General features: G+C 38.2%; 1 protein-coding gene across 2 annotated transcripts; it reads right to left on the bottom strand.

Moving 5' to 3' along the window:
* Positions 1-1,848: 1,848 nt before the first annotated feature.
* dnai1.2 (dynein, axonemal, intermediate chain 1, paralog 2) lies at positions 1,849-18,778 on the bottom strand. Of its 2 annotated transcripts, XM_040029084.1 has the most exons (20): positions 18,497-18,709; positions 18,295-18,354; positions 18,073-18,171; positions 17,812-17,892; positions 17,398-17,524; positions 16,524-16,579; positions 16,259-16,414; positions 16,048-16,107; positions 15,802-15,927; positions 15,316-15,400; positions 15,074-15,191; positions 14,923-14,966; positions 14,511-14,758; positions 14,209-14,298; positions 13,961-14,048; positions 13,749-13,828; positions 10,574-10,722; positions 8,390-8,489; positions 5,176-5,361; positions 1,849-2,090 (listed from the first exon to the last, which is right to left on the bottom strand). In XM_040029084.1, exons 1-20 carry the CDS (start codon positions 18,533-18,535, stop codon positions 1,989-1,991), a joined length of 2,094 nt encoding a protein of 697 aa, XP_039885018.1. In that variant the 5' UTR covers positions 18,536-18,709; the 3' UTR covers positions 1,849-1,988. The 2 variants fall into 2 exon arrangements, with proteins under 2 accessions (XP_039885018.1, XP_039885019.1); XM_040029085.1 differs by lacking the exons at positions 1,849-2,090; positions 5,176-5,361 and adding an exon at positions 8,699-8,805 and having other exon boundaries at positions 18,497-18,778.
* Positions 18,779-18,868: the final 90 nt, after the last annotated feature.

Below are 18,868 nucleotides of genomic sequence, written 5' to 3' on the forward strand. Positions count from 1 at the left end.
CTCTCCTAGTGTCAAAAAAAAAAAGAAGAAAAAAAAAAGAAATCAGCTGTCGCTCTAATATCAGAAATGCCTCACAAAAACAGAAAGGATGAGTTGTTGTGGAGTGAGAGAACTATTTTTAAACAGCGATCACTTGTCAAATCTGGTAACTGGTTTGACAAAACACACGGGGGAGTGCCGGTGCGAATCTGTGTTTAACGCACACACAAAAAGCCTCGAGAGGAACACATGGTCACAAGGATTTCTGCAGGTTACGTACAGACTGAGAGAAAGGAGGGTTCAGTACATGAAGAATGACTAGTACTTGTTGGAGGTTTCTAAATATATATCCTCTTATTTCATATGTTGGCCTGAAAAAAAAGAGAAACAGTATGTTACTCAGAACAGGGACTTGAGCCCGTGTGGAGTCTGTGTGTGTCACTGTCACTCATAAATATCAGTGGACTGTGAGGCACAGTGCTTTTGCTATGGTGTTGTATAAGAACTAGCGATGCTTAGTTGAAATAGCAGCCCTCATAGTGACATCTGCCTGCAGCCATGTGTGACAGGCAGCTCGCTTTGGACAGAATCACACGCTGATCACGTAAAGATCTTCAGTTTTACCAACATCCCATTGCAAATTATTAAGACTCAACCACTTCTCCACTATTACAGCTGAGATCACACGTACATCAAAAAGGAGTAAGAACGAAAAGGTTCTCAAAATATATTCCTACTCCATGCGTGAAAATATACCTACTGCTAATAGACTCTTTTTTATCATTTTCTTTTTCATATGAAACACAATATGAGTAAATGGATTAAGTTTAGAGAAAGTCATAAAACAAAGAAGTTCATATCTTTAAACATATATTAGATATTATATAAATACATAAATATATTGAGGTTGAATGAATCACCGATTAACTGATCAACAATTAATTACCACATATTCCAGAAACTTGCTGAATATCACGTAATAATGATGCTTAAAAGTCAGTGCCCTAAGGGTGAAATTATTTTCTGGACATGCTAGCGAAGATTCAGTGAATTTATGACCTTTGTAGTAGAAGTGCTCTCCCTAAAGACTTGACCACACTTCCATATAATCCTCATGTGTTATACACGCAGCTGCAAGAACCCAGAAAGCTGAAAATAAGCAAACCTGGCAGTGCTTTAGCCAAGCTTCCACCCTTTATGCTTCCTATTAATGCAATAACAACATAACTGTATAACTGCAGCCACATTCTCATTACTACAACACGGGCACTCTCATTTATTACACATCTGCAAACATGAGATGATCAGGCAGCGTTCTCCAACCACACTTGGAGAAATTGTAATGTAATGAATTACTCATAAGGGAGAAATTGCTGGATGTGATCACATCTAGACCCAAAGGATAAAGGAACTCTCTGTGGCAGAAAGACAGAAAGAAAAAGAGCTTGGGAGACAAAGAGCAAAATGTTATTCCAGGTGAGCATTAGAGCACTGGGCGGCGCTTTACTGCAGATCATTAAGAATGAGAGGAATGAAAACAAAAAATAAAGGCAGAAACCATTCAGTAGATGGAATATTAAAAGGCTACCATCCCTGGAACGGTGCCCAGGACAATGTGTGCCAGTTGTTTGGATGTGGTCCACAAGTGCCCAGTCTAGTAGCGTAATTTATCTCCCTGTCCAATGCTGTGACTTTCCCCCTTGCTATTTAGCTTAATTAACTTGTACCATACATATGAAATGAGCTTTATACATGCCTGCAGAGGAGGTCAGACATTTCATAATGCCTGGTTAATGTGCACCAAGAACAGCAATTTCAACAACAAATATGATGTGATTATGAATAAATGATGGACATCTTAACTTAAGCTGGAAGAACACATTTTAATAAACATATACATATCGGTTTGTTGTCATGTGATGTTTACTGAATAGTGTGAACAAAATGTTTTTCATGAACGGCAATGAAACACTCTATTTGTGTTTGGCTTAGAAGCCAAGGTGACCACCTTAACCCGAGTTTTGGTCTGGTTCTCTTAGCAGGCTGAGGAGCTTCTCCATCTTCGCTACCTCCACTTCTGGTCCCTTAGGCAGCTCATGACCTTTCTTGGCCTATAGACATTATACACACACACACACACACACACACACACACACACACACCACACACACACACACACACACACACACACACACACACACACACACACACACACGTACAGATGAGAAATTACTTGACCTTATACTTACCAAGCACTGTGGGAAACCACAAACCCAGCAGGGAGTTAAAAAGGAGGGCAAGATAATAAAAGCAGACAAAAATTGAAATGGATGCAGGGTCAAAAGTAGCAGAGATTTTATGTTAGTCTATTGAATATAGTGAAATCTGCTATGGAGACACAGAGCTACTGCCTAAAGGGCAAATTCAAAGCCATCTTCCAAAGTTATGGTGAGATGACATTAAATCCTCCTGGGTGTAGTAAAGCACAGCCTCTTAAGAGCGATATAATATGGCACAGCTTTAGTTCTATTTTGCTGCAGGAGTTAATTTCACTTCTGTGAGAGGATATTTATTAGAACTTATCAAAGCTCCTCTACAATTGTTACAGGCTTTACTCATACTTAATACGGCTTTGATTTAAGAGGCCCAACAGAGTAAACCTCAAAAAGCCACAGGTAAAAATAGAATGGCATGTGGGCACATTAATAAGCAGATGCAACAGTATGTATTAACCAATGATATACTTGTATCCATCTGTTACACTGTAACTACCAATCCACATTAGATATTACTTCATCCAAATCATTATATTCAATAAAAAAGGACATTTGTTGATTAGGCCATCCCCTGCAGGTATTGACTACACTCTTTTGCAAACCTCTGTGTTGCGATGAAGTTCAAGCCTTCTAAAGTGCTGTGGTATTTTAAATAAAAAAAGAGTATGAAATGATGAAAATGGAGGACTTTGTATTAAATTTATATAAAAATTATATTAAAAAAAGTGTCATTTTTCAAAAACCTATGGAAATAACTATGTAATCAATTCTGAAGCGAAGCATCTCGTGTGAACTTTTCATCTTACTAAAAGAAAACAGTAAGACGTTTGACAATTTGTTTACCAACTCAAACACCGTTAATATTAAAAGCAAAAAAATGTATGTGCTGTACTATTTAACGTATCTGTATGTAGGTGGGATGCAGTGAATATTTCTAGAACTAGTCATAACTGAACATAGTGAAAAATGACAGCTGAGCAGCTAACGCCTCAATTTAACCCTGGAAAAAATATATTTGCTGTATATTTCGGTGTGGCTATTTTGACATTTGAAATAGTCAAAGGTGTTCCTCTGAAGAAAGACCATCATATCTCAAGATAATATATCTGGGCAGTGATGAGTTTTCACAGAGCAGAGTGAAAGGCTAAACTCAAAGTGAATAAAGCTTCAAAACTGATCTCAGTCATAAAGGTTTTGTCTCAAATTGAATGTATCCGGATTTATTTTTCCAAATACTTATTTTTCTGGTTATTTTCCAAAAACATAAAATGGCAGACTTGTCTGTGTATAATATGAATGTGTACTAATTTTCTCCATTTACTGTAAGGCCTTCAATTTGATGTCTTCTCATTTTCTGGCAATGCTACACAAATTATGTAGAAAACTAAATTTTAATATGGAAGTTTTATTTAAGAGGCAATAACGATAAGTCATAAAATACTTCATAATGCGACTTTTATGATCGACCCATCACTGATTTGTGGGCATGAAAGTAGGAGGCTGAGATGAGATGAACGCATTCATGTTGAAAACAGCTAAACAGTGTGTTGTACTGAACATACACAGGGTCATTTGATGTTAATGGACTCACTGAGTAACACGGCAGAATCTACTGGACAGTACAACAATTGTATGTAATGCTGTCTAGTTAGTGACTGTTTATTGCTGAGATGTGCATTGCATATTTTCTATTTTGGACACTAAAAGCTGCAGTTCATTCTGGAATGTCCAAACAATGACTTAGAAACTGGGGAGAAGAGAAGAGCACTAAAAGATAACAGAAGGGTTGGACTGGTTTATAGTACTAGAGCCAAGACTATGATCTACTTTATAGAAACCCTTACAATTGGTAAGTACAACACATTGGCTAGTTTGGCTAGACCACTTTTGGGTATATTTATAGGCCATCGTGCTCATCGTGGTAGTTTTGGTAGGCTAAGATATGAATTTTACAAGATATATTATTGATAATATTAACTGTGGGTGTTACTGTCTTATACTTATTTGCTTCAGTAGCTTCCAAATTGCTCTGAGCCCTGTCACTGGTGCTGAACTGAGCAATTATTCCCCAATTGTATGCTTTAGGGCTACGGTCTTAGGTCGCTAATGAGGTAGTGTTGTGAGTGTGTGTATGTGTGTACATGCCTTATTATGCTGTACTTTTATAAACCGTGTTTATGCGGGCAGGTGAAAGGGACCTGTTTGTGTTTTGGCGATACCATGTATAATGCAGCATGCATATTACACTGGTCATTAGAATTTATTCTATTTTACATGCACCATTGTGAACAATGCACAGGAAGAATAGAGAGGCTGTAGGGCTGACTTTAAATGTGTCCTGACTCCTGATTAAAGTGTTGTGACTCAGCGTGCCACCCGGTTTCTTTTATGTTCAGACAGAGTGATGTGATTACTCCACAGCCCATTAACCATTAGCATAAGTGGCAACAGCGTCTTCAGGGACTTATAAATTGTGAGTTGACCAAAGTAAATTTTTGATTTATTTCATAGCTACAAGTTTAAAAATACGAAAATGAAGAGCAAAAAATACTTTTTTACTCTTCATTTTCTCCGTAATGTTTTAGCACTCTATGCCCTCACCATTTTAAAATCCCAAACTCAGAGCACAGAAAAAAAATGCTGTAAGCTTTCTTTTATATTGTAGCTTTTCATACACTCATTCATTTACTAAGAACACTACACAATGAGGCTAATTGTTAACTGGGATAAATATAAAGGGAAAAAAAGCAACAAAGGCAATTAGTAATGCTAATGGAGGGTGGGGGTGGGAGAGACTTGCTATTTAGTAATATTAGCTCGGGGTCAGGACACTGGACTGAATGAATCATTTGATTTGCTTTAATTGATGTGGAACAAGTGGAAGTCGCGAATGGTGCGGTAAGCTTGTTAAGACTCTAACCTTCGGCTTCTTGCGGAGGTTGGGAGAGAGTTTGAAGCTGGTGACATAGCCTCGGTCATCACCCACTATGATGACAGGATGGATGGGATTAAACTCGACGTGGGTCAGCTTGGTCTTCTTTTTGTCCACCACCAGCTGCTGGCAGATCGCCTCGTATTTGTTGACGCTCAGGTCAAAAACATGAACCTGAAAAAGAGGAGCGATCATATTAGTGGTACAGATTTATCAATCTTTTAATAGTTGTGACCCTCTGATTAATTGACTCACATTTCAGTGGTAGACCAAAACAACAATGTTTGTGTGTGCAACAAACCCACATCTCATAAACTGAGAACAACAATAGGAAGTATTCAGATATTTCAAGTAAGTAAGGCCTGCATGTGTTTCTTCTTTGTGGTGGTGCACAGTTCTCTGCAGGGAGGCAAGACTGACCATCTGGTGAAAGGAAGGGTGTTCCTAGTAATTCAGTGAGTGTGCATTGCTGTCCACATGAGCATGTGTGTTTTGTGCACTGTGTTGGCAGGTCCAACATACCAAGTGAGTTTACAGCCATTGTTATCCAGAAGAAACCAGATCACAGATTTCTTTCTGTTTGAGTGCATTTTAGACGATTCCACTGCAAAGCGCAGCCCACTCCTTTTATCAGAAAGATGACTGTGCGTGGATCACTTGGATTCACACTGTCTGTGTGCATCAGTTACACACAAAGTGTCATAGTCATAATTTGTAACCAATCATCATACTCCACCAGGGCATGGTGACTTTCTGCAACCTCTTGTCACTGCAGCCATTAACTACGGTGTTTTTGCTGTTCACATTTAAGCACTAATGTAACATTAGTCATGCCTGATTGCAGGGCACAGACTACATCTGTAATTCATGCAAGAACTTGAAGCAGAGAGACATTTTACTGTGATGAATTTATACTTCTAAAGTGCCAAACCTATACTGGAGAGAACAAAGCTTTATGTAATAAGGATTTTTAATAGTTTAATAGTTTAACCACTGTAATCATTTCATTGCAGACTCGGTGGTAATGAAATCAAATGTGCAAAGGACTAAAATGCCTCAGAGCAAACTTCACTTAACTTGCATTGACAATTACATCACTTTTTTTTTCACTTGACCAATCCAACATTTTTGATGGCAATCCAAAAGTTGCACAAAAGTTATGCTAAATAGAAAGATGCAGCAGTCTGTGTGCAAAAGGTTAACAGCAGATGCACGGGAAGCAAATATGGACTTGAAGGCTAATAATGTGCAGATGAGTCTGGACTTTTTATTATTTCATGCTGACACTTTATTTCCCTGACAGTCGGCTCAGATGGAGAGGCAGGGACAGATAGAGCGAAGAGATATTTGTTTGCACCACACAAGTTTGTGTCATTCTTACACCTCAGCCCGCCAGGCAAGTCATTATCCTTATGAACCCATGCACACAAGCAAGTACGCACACATGCTCTCTCTCTCTCTCTCTCTCTCTCTCATACACACACACACACACACACACACACACACACACACACACACACACACACTGCCTGACATTTTATAGTGTGGAGACAACAGCAGCAGGTCAGGTTGTCATCAACAGTATATACACGTCAGGGAGGACACAACTCATGCTGAGTCACTCAAGGCTAATCAGACACTTGTCACAGAAAATTGCAAATGTACTGCAAGGAGACTGGTATCCTAGGGAAGATTATGCCGATTAACATCACGCGCTGAGAACCCAACAGTGAATGTGATTCTGCTGTCATTTTGTCATTCTTTAAAGTCTGAACTATTAGTGCCTGCATACTCAGTAATCATCAAATATGTAGAGCTGTTTATGCCAAAGCATCCCTAAAACCAGTCTAACCAGATCCATTCAATTTTGAGCTCAGCACACTGGGAAAAAATGGTAAATTACAATCTTGGCACTTTTGGTTTCTAAAGAACAGATATTATGTGAAATATATGCCAACTCATGAACTTAAAATGAGTTTTTAAATGGTTAAAAATAGCCTTTGATCCAGTTTTAAAGACTAAAATAACCAAGAATCACAAACAAACGTTCTAGATATCTTCTTTCATAGAAGATATTTACAATTAAACAATTAAAGTGTTGATATATGCATTGCTCCCACGAGTAGCAATATGTATAACTAAGATTACAAATTGTGAATTTGGTGTGAAAATGGATGGTTTCTCACGTAAATGTCCGATCAAGACTTGGGCTTGGATGTAAAATCATTTGCATAATTATGATAGTGGGCATACTACAGGGCATATTGTGACCGAATCCTGGCACTGGAGAGGACGAGACACACATGCACACACTGCCACATAAGGTGTCTCTCAAATTGCTCATCTCTCATTTCCTCCCTGTCACTCTCACTCGACTTCACACTGGCACGCTGGACAGGAAATGTGTCAGACACAACACTCTGGACTTTTATAATGTGGCGCAGGCTGTGAAGACAAACAGATGGGGACAGCTTGCAGCCACACTAAGAAAATATGTGGAGATAAGCAGCACAGCATCCAGTGAAATTACTTTTGGCTGAAATCAATAACTACTGGGAGAGCAGGAAGCGCTTTTGCTACATGAAGCCGTGTTTGAACAAACTTGATTGCCTGAGGCTAGGCCGAGGGCTTAGCCAACTGAGTCTATAACTATATTATGAGGATAATAATAAAGTGGGTGGCAGGTGGTAGCTGATGCTGCTGTTTGTTATCTCACATGTTCAGTCTGGAAAGTGTCAAGCTTAAGACATGGGATAACTAACGTTATTGGCTTTGTCAATCTGTTTCGAACATAGGTAACCTTCACATCTATGTACCTGATGACAGCTGACAGGTTCAAATGTCATTGAATTAAAGGAAAGAAGTGCAAGTCTAAAAAGGGACTTCAGGTAAGCAGCACGTGTGGTGGCTGCAATCACAGTTTTCAGACAAGCTTTTGGTTACTGGTTGTGTTCTCATTCTCTGCAACTCTAAACTATGAATATATTATATTTCATATGTAACCACACTGTTAATCAATTAGCTTGACACAGTTGTGATATCTACATTTTTCTAGTCCTATCAATTAAGCATTCTTGATAAAGCTAAGGATAATCCACACACTGTAGTTTAGACGAGTATTTCTTGGGCCAAAACATGCAAAATGTATTAGGCTCATGCTGCGGGTTGCAAAATTTAGGAAATAATGTAGAGAGACTCTTACTGTTCCATCTGTTGTTACAGCAGCAAATACAGTGGACGAGTATGGAGACCAGGCAACATCCCCAACCGCTGCTTGTAGGTCAAAGACGAACATTGGAGTGCTGGAAAAACATCGAAACATTATATCAGAGAGGGAAATATGATTTTCAGTATACCGCATGAGACACAACATGTCTATAAAATTTAAACAAGAACACTTACTTGTTAGAGTCTACAGAGAGAAAGACTCTCCGTGTAAAGGTATGACCTGTTGCCATAAAGAACAAATTGGTTTCGTAACATAAAGCAGAACTTTATTTCTATGATCCACCTGTTTCCAGACACCGATGCCTAATCAGGGCCAGTCAGAGAAAATGTATGGACATCAAACAGAAGGTTGCTTCACCCCATTTCTCCTCATTATTAACTTGTGGAACACTACCGGAAAAAAGATCATGAAATGAGATATTTCTAAGAGTTGGAACTGGGTACCTGCAGGTCTTGTTTAAATATTGAGAAGAACTTTGCTAACACGTTAAAACAATTTGCGCATGCAGCATGTGGGTAACTGTTGTTTGATTTACTACGGCAGGACCTAATTATCTAACAAACACCTGAGACAGCCTTCTAGGCAGCTTCTGCAGTGAAGCAGAGCTCAAACGGCTCTGCTTAGAGTTAAGCATGTTTACTTTCAGCCAGATAAGACAGAAAAAAAAAAAAAAAAAACCAGCCCAATTTTGGGTGTTGAAAAATGCTTCAGCAAATCAATCCATGTCAAACAGGACAGCAAACACAGCCCTAACTCCATACTTCCTGAAACTTAACAAATTGTGTTCCTTTATTACTAAAAGCTATGATCTGCTGTTCACAGTTCACAGTTTCCCACCACCCAAACTTTTTTCTTTTGACTACAGACAGTACACCCAAATATTCACAAGTTGGACAAGTAGTGAAGTAATATGCGTGGCTGGTGGAACTAAAAAGGATGCTCTCTTGCCATTGTTTGTAGAAGCCGTTGTAACTGATTACTTTGCATCCTAGGTGACAGACACAATGAGTGTAAATCTGTTGTGAGTCTTCGATGCACAACATGCACATGGCTAGGTGTAGAATATGTATAAAATAAGGTGCAAATTGTTAATAAATCTGACACAGACTCATTAATGAGATGTTTGTTTACAGCTGAATAGTACTGCACACTCCTGTAAATGAAGAGGCAGAGCTACCAGGATTCAAGGTTTTCATCCAAGTTGTTAATTACAAAAGTGCATATTTTGCAGACTTTTTATGTGATTAATAGACTTGATGCATCACATTTATATAGCGACAAGGACCTCAGTTCATTTGGGAATAGCTAATGACATCTCTGACAGTTTCACAGGATAGATGAGCCTCAGCAAAAGCAGGGCTCCCACACCTCCCACCTATGTGGTAGAGTTTACGAAAAGTTGTTTTAGCCATATCTTTTTTCTCCAGAAAACAATGTCCCTTGTATCTTTAGGGTACTTTATTGCAAATCATACTTGAAAGCCCTATCTCTAATAATGGGCTGATGATTACTATCATTATTCATTCAAGCAGCCTGTGTTGGCAAGTCGTGGGAGGCACTTTGGATTAGTCAAATAAAGTCAGGAAATGATGCTGGGCCATGATGGCTATAAGGAGGTAATAAAGACTAATATGCAATACAAAAAGCTTGCAGGACTGATAATTACCTTTTCCTTCTTCACTGAATAGACACAGATAGATATTTTTAAGCGAATTAGTAGAGTTGCTAAGGATGATGACATAAAGATTTTACTTGTACTGCTACTCTATAACTAACTGCAACATATGTTTCCTGTTAAACAAAAGAATGTCTCATATATTTTCCTTCAGTTAGAAGAAGAATGAGGATGAATGAGATTATTATCATGTCGTCTTCAGTTTCCTGCTGTTAGGCGACAGAAGTGTCACCAGGTGTGTTCTTCTGCTGCTGTAGCCCATCTGCATCAACTGCAAATAACTTGGTTGTGACGGGTGAGTGATTGTTTGAGCTACTGTTCATTCTTCTGGCATCAACAAGGCATCACTTGATATTTTTCAAATTATTCTCCGTAAAGCCCAGTAGATCAGACACAGTGTGTAAAGTGTCTACAGTGCAAATGATGTCATATTTACAGCTGGTGCAAGTATCTTTCACAGTATCACTTTGTTTGAGTCTTACTTGATGGTATGGTCCCAGATTTTGACAGTCCAGTCTGAACTACAAGAGACGAAAACCTTTGGATGGAAGTAGTTCCACTTTACGGTATCCACCGCCATGCTGTGGGCATCGTAGGTCTCCAGAAACTGGCTTGAGTAAGTCTTAGAGCACTGAGAAAAGAAGGTAAAGTCTTAATTTGGGCCACATATACGGTATAAACAAAATGTAGTATTTTCATTGTCTGACATCACCAACTTCAGATACCAAAGTTTGAATAACAAGACTGTGCTGAAGGATTGTTGAATAGTCAGAAGACAACTACAAAACAACTTACTGCATTACTATAAAGGTATCTAATTAAAGCCAATAATTTTAATATTTTGATTTTGTTGAAATGTAAACATTTCCTTACTCAAAAGTGGTAGTTTTAAGGACTCATATACCTGATTGGTGTCTCCAGTGTATTAAACATGTGAAGAGTCTGTACCTCCATGTTTGTCAAGTTTGTCAAGATATTTCAACATGTCCATGACTTGAGCTACATTTCTAAGATGAAATTATGAAAAACCTAAAATTGAATATTTCTTTGAGAATATTTTACATATCTGGGTAGAGTTTTTCACTGACAGCTAATATAAAAAGTCTTTCAAGTACAATAGCTTGTTTTAATCTAGAGTAATAATTACAATTCACTTTAGCTCAACTTTGAATTACCTTTTAGATTTTCAATGTTTGGCATTGACAGAACAGAATTTAAAAAGAGCCGAATAGCAGCAGATTTATAGACAGGACAGGTTAGACAGTCTGGGATAAAACCAGCTTTATAGGGTGTTGGTAAAACTGTTGAATTTCTGAGCGCTGGTAGATTGTTTGTTGACCTGCAGCTAAGTGAAAGATTTGTAATCTGTCCTCTTCTGGGGCTCTGCACCTTTGAAGCTTGAGGAGACAGAACATATTTTATCATACAGGCCATGTTTTTTTTTTGGCAAGTCTGCAAAGAGAGGAAGGTGAGAAACATGGTGTACGGATCAAAATGTAGAAGATATAATTTTGTATATACTTATTGTTCGTATTATAATTTGTAAAAAAAATTCAATCAAGTCAAAGTACAACACAGCCAGCTAGTACATTAAATTAATGGCTGGTTTTACTTATGGATCAGGATCAAACTCAAACTCAGGATCAAATGTTAATAATTTATTATCATAAATAATTTGATTTTACAATCCTGTCTTCTGAACAACATGGGAACAAGCCTGTGTGAGTAATTACAGAGAAATGACAAATTATCCTCATACATGATCACACTGCATTCTCTTTATGGCAATGTGAGATACTTCCCACTATGTTAATTTTCGTCAACTTTTGCTCTTTGCATTAATATCTAAAGTGTTTAAACAGTTCTGTGCTAATAAATGAATATCAGGGTCCAGGAAAACTGAAAAAACAGTTTCAAACTGAGAAAACATTTTACTGATGTCCTAAAACTGTGGTTCCAAGCCAAAAAATGTTCATCTCCCACCTTCAGGGTTATGGGTTTTGAAATTATCGCATTCACAAGATTTTCAAAAAAGGTGACCTCTGACCTCTCAAACTCATAATTTTTAGTAGATGCACCTATGATATCAGTTTGAAGCTCCGACATTATGTCACCTTGTTCTCAAGTTATCACATTCGCAAACTTAGGTGTCCACGCCACCTGCCCGCCTGGTGGGGTGATGACAATACTCCATCAGCCTTTTACGGGCAATGAGTAGAAACCTTCGAAACCAAAGTTAAACTGAATAAAATTATAATGAGAAAGATTGCATCAGAACACTTGTATTTATTTTCCCTACAAAAATCAAACAAGAATCATTCATTTAATTTATTTAACACTATATTTTTCACCTGGATGACTGGCCACCTGCAGTGGTTTATACCCCTGCCAGTGGAGCTCACCTCACATTCGGGGGCCAAATGTCCTACAGTAACCAAACCATGCAGGGGAACAGCATAGAGGACAGAGGAAAGAGGCAGTTAGCCCAAAACTACTTAAACTGTCTGAAGAGGACAGAGAGCCTCTTCTTAAGGAGAGACATTAACTGCTTAAAATTAAGTCTATGAAGTTCCCAATCGTCACAAAACAAATTGCATGTTCAAATGTCTAGTTGTTTACTCCTGAGCACCAAGTGTACCAAGAACAAAATGAGAAACCATCCTTCAGAACAGATAGGGGCGGATGGTGTAAAGCCATGATTATCCTTAAGGGTTGTACAGACAGACAACAGCAAGATAAACTAAATTACCGCATCGTTTGATCAGAATGATAGCAGGGTGTAGCATGTATTACAATACCTTAGAATGCCTTCATCTATGCATATAAACTTTGTTTAGCAATAAGGTTTATAATCTGATTTTCATATGAATTATAATGTATGCATTATAGACGCACACAGCTATAATGTGTACGTTTACTGATTCATACCTAATGAAAACCACTGCTATGGCTCTTCAAAATAGTTAAATGAACTGAATAATTCCATTTTGTCATTTTTAGGTTAATATCTGTGTCTCAATCTGCTTTGTGGTAAGAACTGAGCAATTTTATAGTAATGGGTGTTACTTTTATGGTCAATGTTACAATACACAATTTCCAAAGCATGGTGTTTCTAAACAATAACCATGCAAAAAGGTGATGCTTTGTAGTTAATATGCAACCCTTTTAACATAAAAACCAAGGGAGTGCCATAAAAGATTAATGTTAATAAGAATATATTTATTTTTATTCGTTATAAAACATAATACACTGATTATTATTAATATGGCGATTAGATGAAAATTTGATTTTTACCTCTTATTATCTTGAAGTAGTTTTACTGAAACATGTTATGTGGGTTGTAAAATGGAGAATTGCCCTTTTCTAGTTTTCATCGCAACCTTTTTCCAGACCGTTGTTTACTAGCTTGTGCGCCCATCAACACCTCTCCAGTAACTGTGACCAAAGTCCTTCTCTGGTGTGATTCTGGTGAGAATCTGGAAGGAAGTGTCATTTTCATTCAACAATCATTATCTTGGAGCACTGACAAGGATGGCACGCACACAGCTCTCTAAACAATGTTTTAAGCAGGTCACATTTACCAGTGAACAAAATCTGGCCTTTTTCTTGGATTTAGCCATGTGGCTACAAAACCTGCATGAAATCCTTGATACATACCTTGTGTATTTTTCCCTCCTCTGTTCCAACTAGGAACATGTAGTCAATCTGTTTGTGGAAGTCGAATGATGTACCAGACGCTGTGAAAAAAGAACGTTAAGGACCATATTTAGACACATTATTACAGACACCACCCTGATATACCAGACTGAAAGAATGTTGCATTCTTTTACCATCAATACAGTAACAACTATATTTGAGTGAAGCTTTACCAATGCTGGGAGCCTGTGCACCTTCTGTGCCCTCAGAAACTGCACCATTCAGTGTCAGTCTGATGATGTCTGTGAAAACCAGCTCATTCTGCAATCATGTAAACACACAGTGATTCTTCCTTAGATATATACAAATACAAAAGCCAAAGAAAACTGCTTTTGTGCAGTGCACATGAGAAATTTGAACCTAATTTGAGTGCAAGCTACAGATATAATGCGACAACAAAATGTATATCTCCTCGGCTAACCTTGACGAGTGTCCAGGACACAACTCGGCCATCAGACGACACAGAATAGAAATTGTAGTTGTTGTCCATATCATCACTCTGCCAGCGGACCTAGAAAAAAAAAGTACACTGTATTGGGTTGCAGTAGCATGAATGGCATGAGTGAAAGTAGGTTGTTCTTAGTGCTATTTTCAGCTCTCAAAATGGCAAAATGCATAAGTGGACACAAAGTAAGCAAAGATGTGACAGAAATTAGACTGAACAGTGCACACATCCTGAATTTCTGTCACCCTATCCACCACTGTCATGCCATCCACTCGCACCTGCCAGACAGGATCTGTGTGCTTGCCAGTCTTGGCTGTACTCTTGTAAACGGGCTCCTGTCCCTCCTCCTTCAAGCTGTAGACAGCCACACAGCCATCGTAGAAGCCCACTGCCACCAGGTGGGAATGCTGTGCATGAATGTCGAGGCACATGACACCAGAACTGGTGGGGTAGATGTACTCTGGGAAGGCAGGGTTTTTCAGCGAGTAGAAGAGAAGCATGCCACATCCCTGTCTACTGAAGTTGTCTGGCCAAGAGAGGGACACAAGTGAGTGGTTTGCAAAAAAAGATAGATTATTAATTTACAGCATTTGTTTAAAAAAGAAAGAAAACATAATTTAGATAAATTTAAGTTGTCTAAGACGGTGACAGATGAGGTGCTTACTAACAGCTCTCTGCCTTTGAACTTACATGATCCCAATCCCACAGCAAAAAGGTCCTGATATTTATTATTCCTGTTAAGGACAGGTGACTCAGTATCATGCCAGCAGAGGAAACAAACAATCATTGAAATCCAGTCATCTCTCTGAGGTAATGTTCTAGAGCCAGTGAGTCAACCTACCAGCAGAGGGCAGTGACAGACAGTGTCTTGGCTTTGTCATATTGAAATTTCCACAAGGGGAGAAGGGTTCCCTCCTGCTCCCTAAACTCATCAGAGGCATCCTCAAAGTATTTAAAATCTGAAACGGTATAGAAGGAGAGAAATTAGAGGAGAAGAAAAGAGATGAGAATGTCCTTGCTTGATTATGAAATCAGGCTGTAGTTCATTGTTCTTTATCTGTTATGTACGATAACAAAACAAACCTTGTGCTATGTCATCAAATGTATTCTGACTGATCGTTCGTTCAAGGATCTTTGATGCCATGGTCCATTTGGTGACATCTTCACTCTATAACAGAAATGTGACATTACACTGGATGAAAACATTGCAAAAACATGCAATAAACAATAAACATGACTATTATGAGAACATAAAAATTATGGTGTCATTTAGTGATTTTGTTTTATGAGTAGCTCAGTGAAAACCCTTAGTAATGCATTAATATGGTGTTATATACATGGTTTGTATGGCAGCAAGATAAAGCATCTTTTGTCTGCTCCTTTATTCCCAAAGGGTTACCGTGGCAGCGGATGCCCTTCCTGAAAAAATCCCTAAGGACCTTGTGTCACCTCCCAGATTTTTTGATTGTTAAATGAATGTGTAAACCATATTAAATGTAAATGTGCTAAAATACAAATATTAGATGCATGTTGAGTTTAGGCTGTAAAGTTTTTCAGTCGTCAACTTACCTGAGTCTCCATCAGCATCACCTTTTTGCTTTTGCCATTATCTTTTTGTGAGTGCGTGCCTTTCTGCTTCTCTTTGTTTTTCTCTTGTTTCTGCAGCTCCTGCACGTATGCATCATAGATCTCCCACTGCCAATAACAGAGTTATTACCATCAAATGATAGGGGAACAAATATTCGCTGATGCTCAACAGAGAGAAAACAAATGTGGCCTAAACATATCCTTTGATCACATCAGGGAATCCAGTACCTGATTAGCAGTAGCAGAGAAGCTGCTTCGTGGAGGAGGTTCAGTCTGGCAGATTCTATCCTGCAAGGAAATTAAGAATGACTTCACTGAAACTTTTGAGTTTATGTTAATCTCTCTATCTACTCATTGAAACTGTTTTTAATGCACTTTATTATTAAAAGCAAATACTTCAACCATTGCACAAAATACTGGCTTTGCCTCTCCTACCTACCCTCATTGGATTATTGAGAGTCTGAGAGGCTCGATTACTGAAGTTAAACTGGTTAGTCACTTTTGGCTCTTTCTTGTTGATTCTGGAGACAGCACTGTCTGGTCTGTCCTCATCGCCAGCTTCCTCCACGTCCCCTCCATCCACTACAGGATTAACCTGTGGAAAACCAACAAACAGATATATGTAGCGCAAGTCAAACTTTGACTAATTTACGCTTTAAAGAGTTAAGTTTAGGAAAAGATTTATTTTATAAAAAATTTTTCACCGAGGCTTCTGCTTTCTCCTCTTCAGACTCTGCTGTGGCATCAACTGTTGCAATCTCTAGACACATAAAAAAAATCTATTATATCTCTGATATCTCACTATTGGGATCTCACTTTTTGCGAAACAGGGTATTTCTCACATTTTATGTTGCAAGGCAAAAGCGACACCTTGAGGCATCAAGTGTCAACTACAACAGAGGGGAAAATATAACACTACAGGCAACAAAAACAAATTCTGAGAATAAATCATTAGTTTTTGGGTTTGTTTGTTTTTTTGACTACAGAGTGAAAGCCTTAAGCAACTGTCATTTCTTTATATTTTGTTTTTCAATGAGCCAGACTTTCTCATAAGTTTTTAAAGTGGTTTTAAGCAATATTTTCCAAAAGAGGTATGAGCTAAAAACTTGCCATATCTCAGCATAGTGTGCAGTGTGTCCTTAAAAAATCAGAGAAAACTGGACAAGTGGAAAGTGTCAAGAAGCCATTTTAACAACACAAGGGAACTGGGGAGCAACTTATACAAGAACTGCATTAAAAATCAGTGGAAACAGGTTTTATAGAGTAATGAATCCCAGTTTTAAAGTTTTTGGTGACATCGTCATCACTATGTATGGCGGAAGTCCATTACTATACTGTACTAAATACAGTATTGTTTTTACTACAGCTACTACTACTACTGCTATATTTACTATATGTATATAATGTATTTCCATTTCCTTTTCAATAAATGTTCAATTAATGTCTTTTCCCCCCCTGCAAAATATAAAGAAATACAGGGTGGTTAAAGACTTTTTGACTTATCTTATATATCATATATATAAAGTAGAGCAAAATCTATACATATTATCCTCTATTGTAGGATGTTTCATTAAATACCTTGAGCTAAGCCTTCCTTGACCCTAAGTTTACGAGCCTCTTCAGAGTCTTGATGCACAAGGCTGCCCTCTAAAACACAGTGAACCGCCATCTGATCCACAACATTGATAGGCTTGTAGGAACGCTCCTGAGAGAAACCCGAAAGAAAAATATCACGAAATGTGCTTGTTTAGTCTGGTTATAAATTAAAAGAGAGAGGAGAAGTGAATGCATGGGGACTACCTGCATAGATTGTATCAAATTATTTGAGATGAAACAAATAACACTTGCGGCAAACAAGTTATTCTTATGCTAAACGTAAGAGGCTCACAGTGAAGCAATTATCAGTCTACAGTCCACATCTTAATCTGTATTTGGTATACTTTCATTGCATCTATAAACAGTGATTTTGATTTTTCCATCCAGCTTCTTTACCTTGAAGCTGTAGCGGACAATATTTTGAGGGGCGTGTGGGTTGTTTGCAGTCAAAATCCTTGTGATGTCCTCCTTCAGCTCCTATTCATTATCAACATAGAGAGATCCTTAACACAAGGACAATTAATTTAATTATAGCTAACAATTTTAATATAGGCACTGAATGATAAAGAACAGCATCAAAGTCTGCGCAAATTTCTTCAGTTCAGCCCACATGGTTGTCTTAAACCTGAGAAATTAGTATTTCCATCCTTCTCTTACAGCCTCAGTAAGCTCCATCTGATCTGGAGGCCTCACAAGGGCTTTCCCCTGAGACCACTCCTCCCATCCAGTCCCCGTCTCCACAGCCTCTTCCTCATCCTGTAACGTTGCATAGAGAAGACATTTATGAATAAAAATCACATTATGTTATGATATAGTATATTCATCACTCTTCTCTTTCCGTCACCCAAACGCCAAAACCTATCCAATAAACACACCCACCTTTTTCTTAGTGGCAGCTTTCGTTGACTTTGCTCCAGGTACCTTCTGAACGTTTGACCCCTGTGCGAAAATAACCAACAATCAGCTATACGGTGGGTTATATTACAGTAGGTCCTTAACAATTGCTTTACTTATCCGTGAAGCTACACCATGAATATTCTAGTTAGCTAATTCAGGCCAGCTAAACTGAGCTGACGTTTACCTTCCTTGCAAACGCTGCGTTGTTGTTAGGCACCGGCATTTTCAATTTGATTTTTAAAGCTAGTTTAGAAAGTTCGAAAGAAAAAAGGGAAAAACAAAACAAAATTAAACTAGTTAAAAGCTAAAAAAAAAAAAAAAGAATAGAAAAGAAAGAAAGAACAAGGGGCTGTCTGCTAGTAGCCTGCTGCTGTATATAGGTTGTCAAGACAACCAGTTTTGGTTGGCGCAGAGCCGGAGACTGCTGGATGCGTTCAGCCTCAGACAACAGTTGAACATTTTTATTATTTAACTATTTTAGCAGTATTATGCAAATTTTATCAGCTAAAGGAAAACAATTGTGGTCTGAATGCTTTTGACATAACTATACTAAATA

The sequence above is a fragment of the Simochromis diagramma genome, unplaced genomic scaffold (genome assembly GCF_900408965.1).
Source record: "Simochromis diagramma unplaced genomic scaffold, fSimDia1.1 OVJJ01000483.1, whole genome shotgun sequence".
NCBI classification, from domain to species: Eukaryota; Metazoa; Chordata; class Actinopteri; order Cichliformes; family Cichlidae; genus Simochromis; species Simochromis diagramma.

Coding starts and splice junctions, on each gene's coding strand:
- dnai1.2 (XM_040029084.1), bottom strand. CDS start 18,535: ATGCCGGTGCCTAACAACAACGCAGCGTTTGCAAGGAAG. Junction 15,401..15,801: donor TGATGCTGATGGAGACTCAG/GTAAGTTGACGA, acceptor TTTCTGTTATAG/AGTGAAGATGTCACCAAATG. Junction 2,091..5,175: donor ACCTCCGCAAGAAGCCGAAG/GTTAGAGTCTTA, acceptor TAATGTCTATAG/GCCAAGAAAGGTCATGAGCT.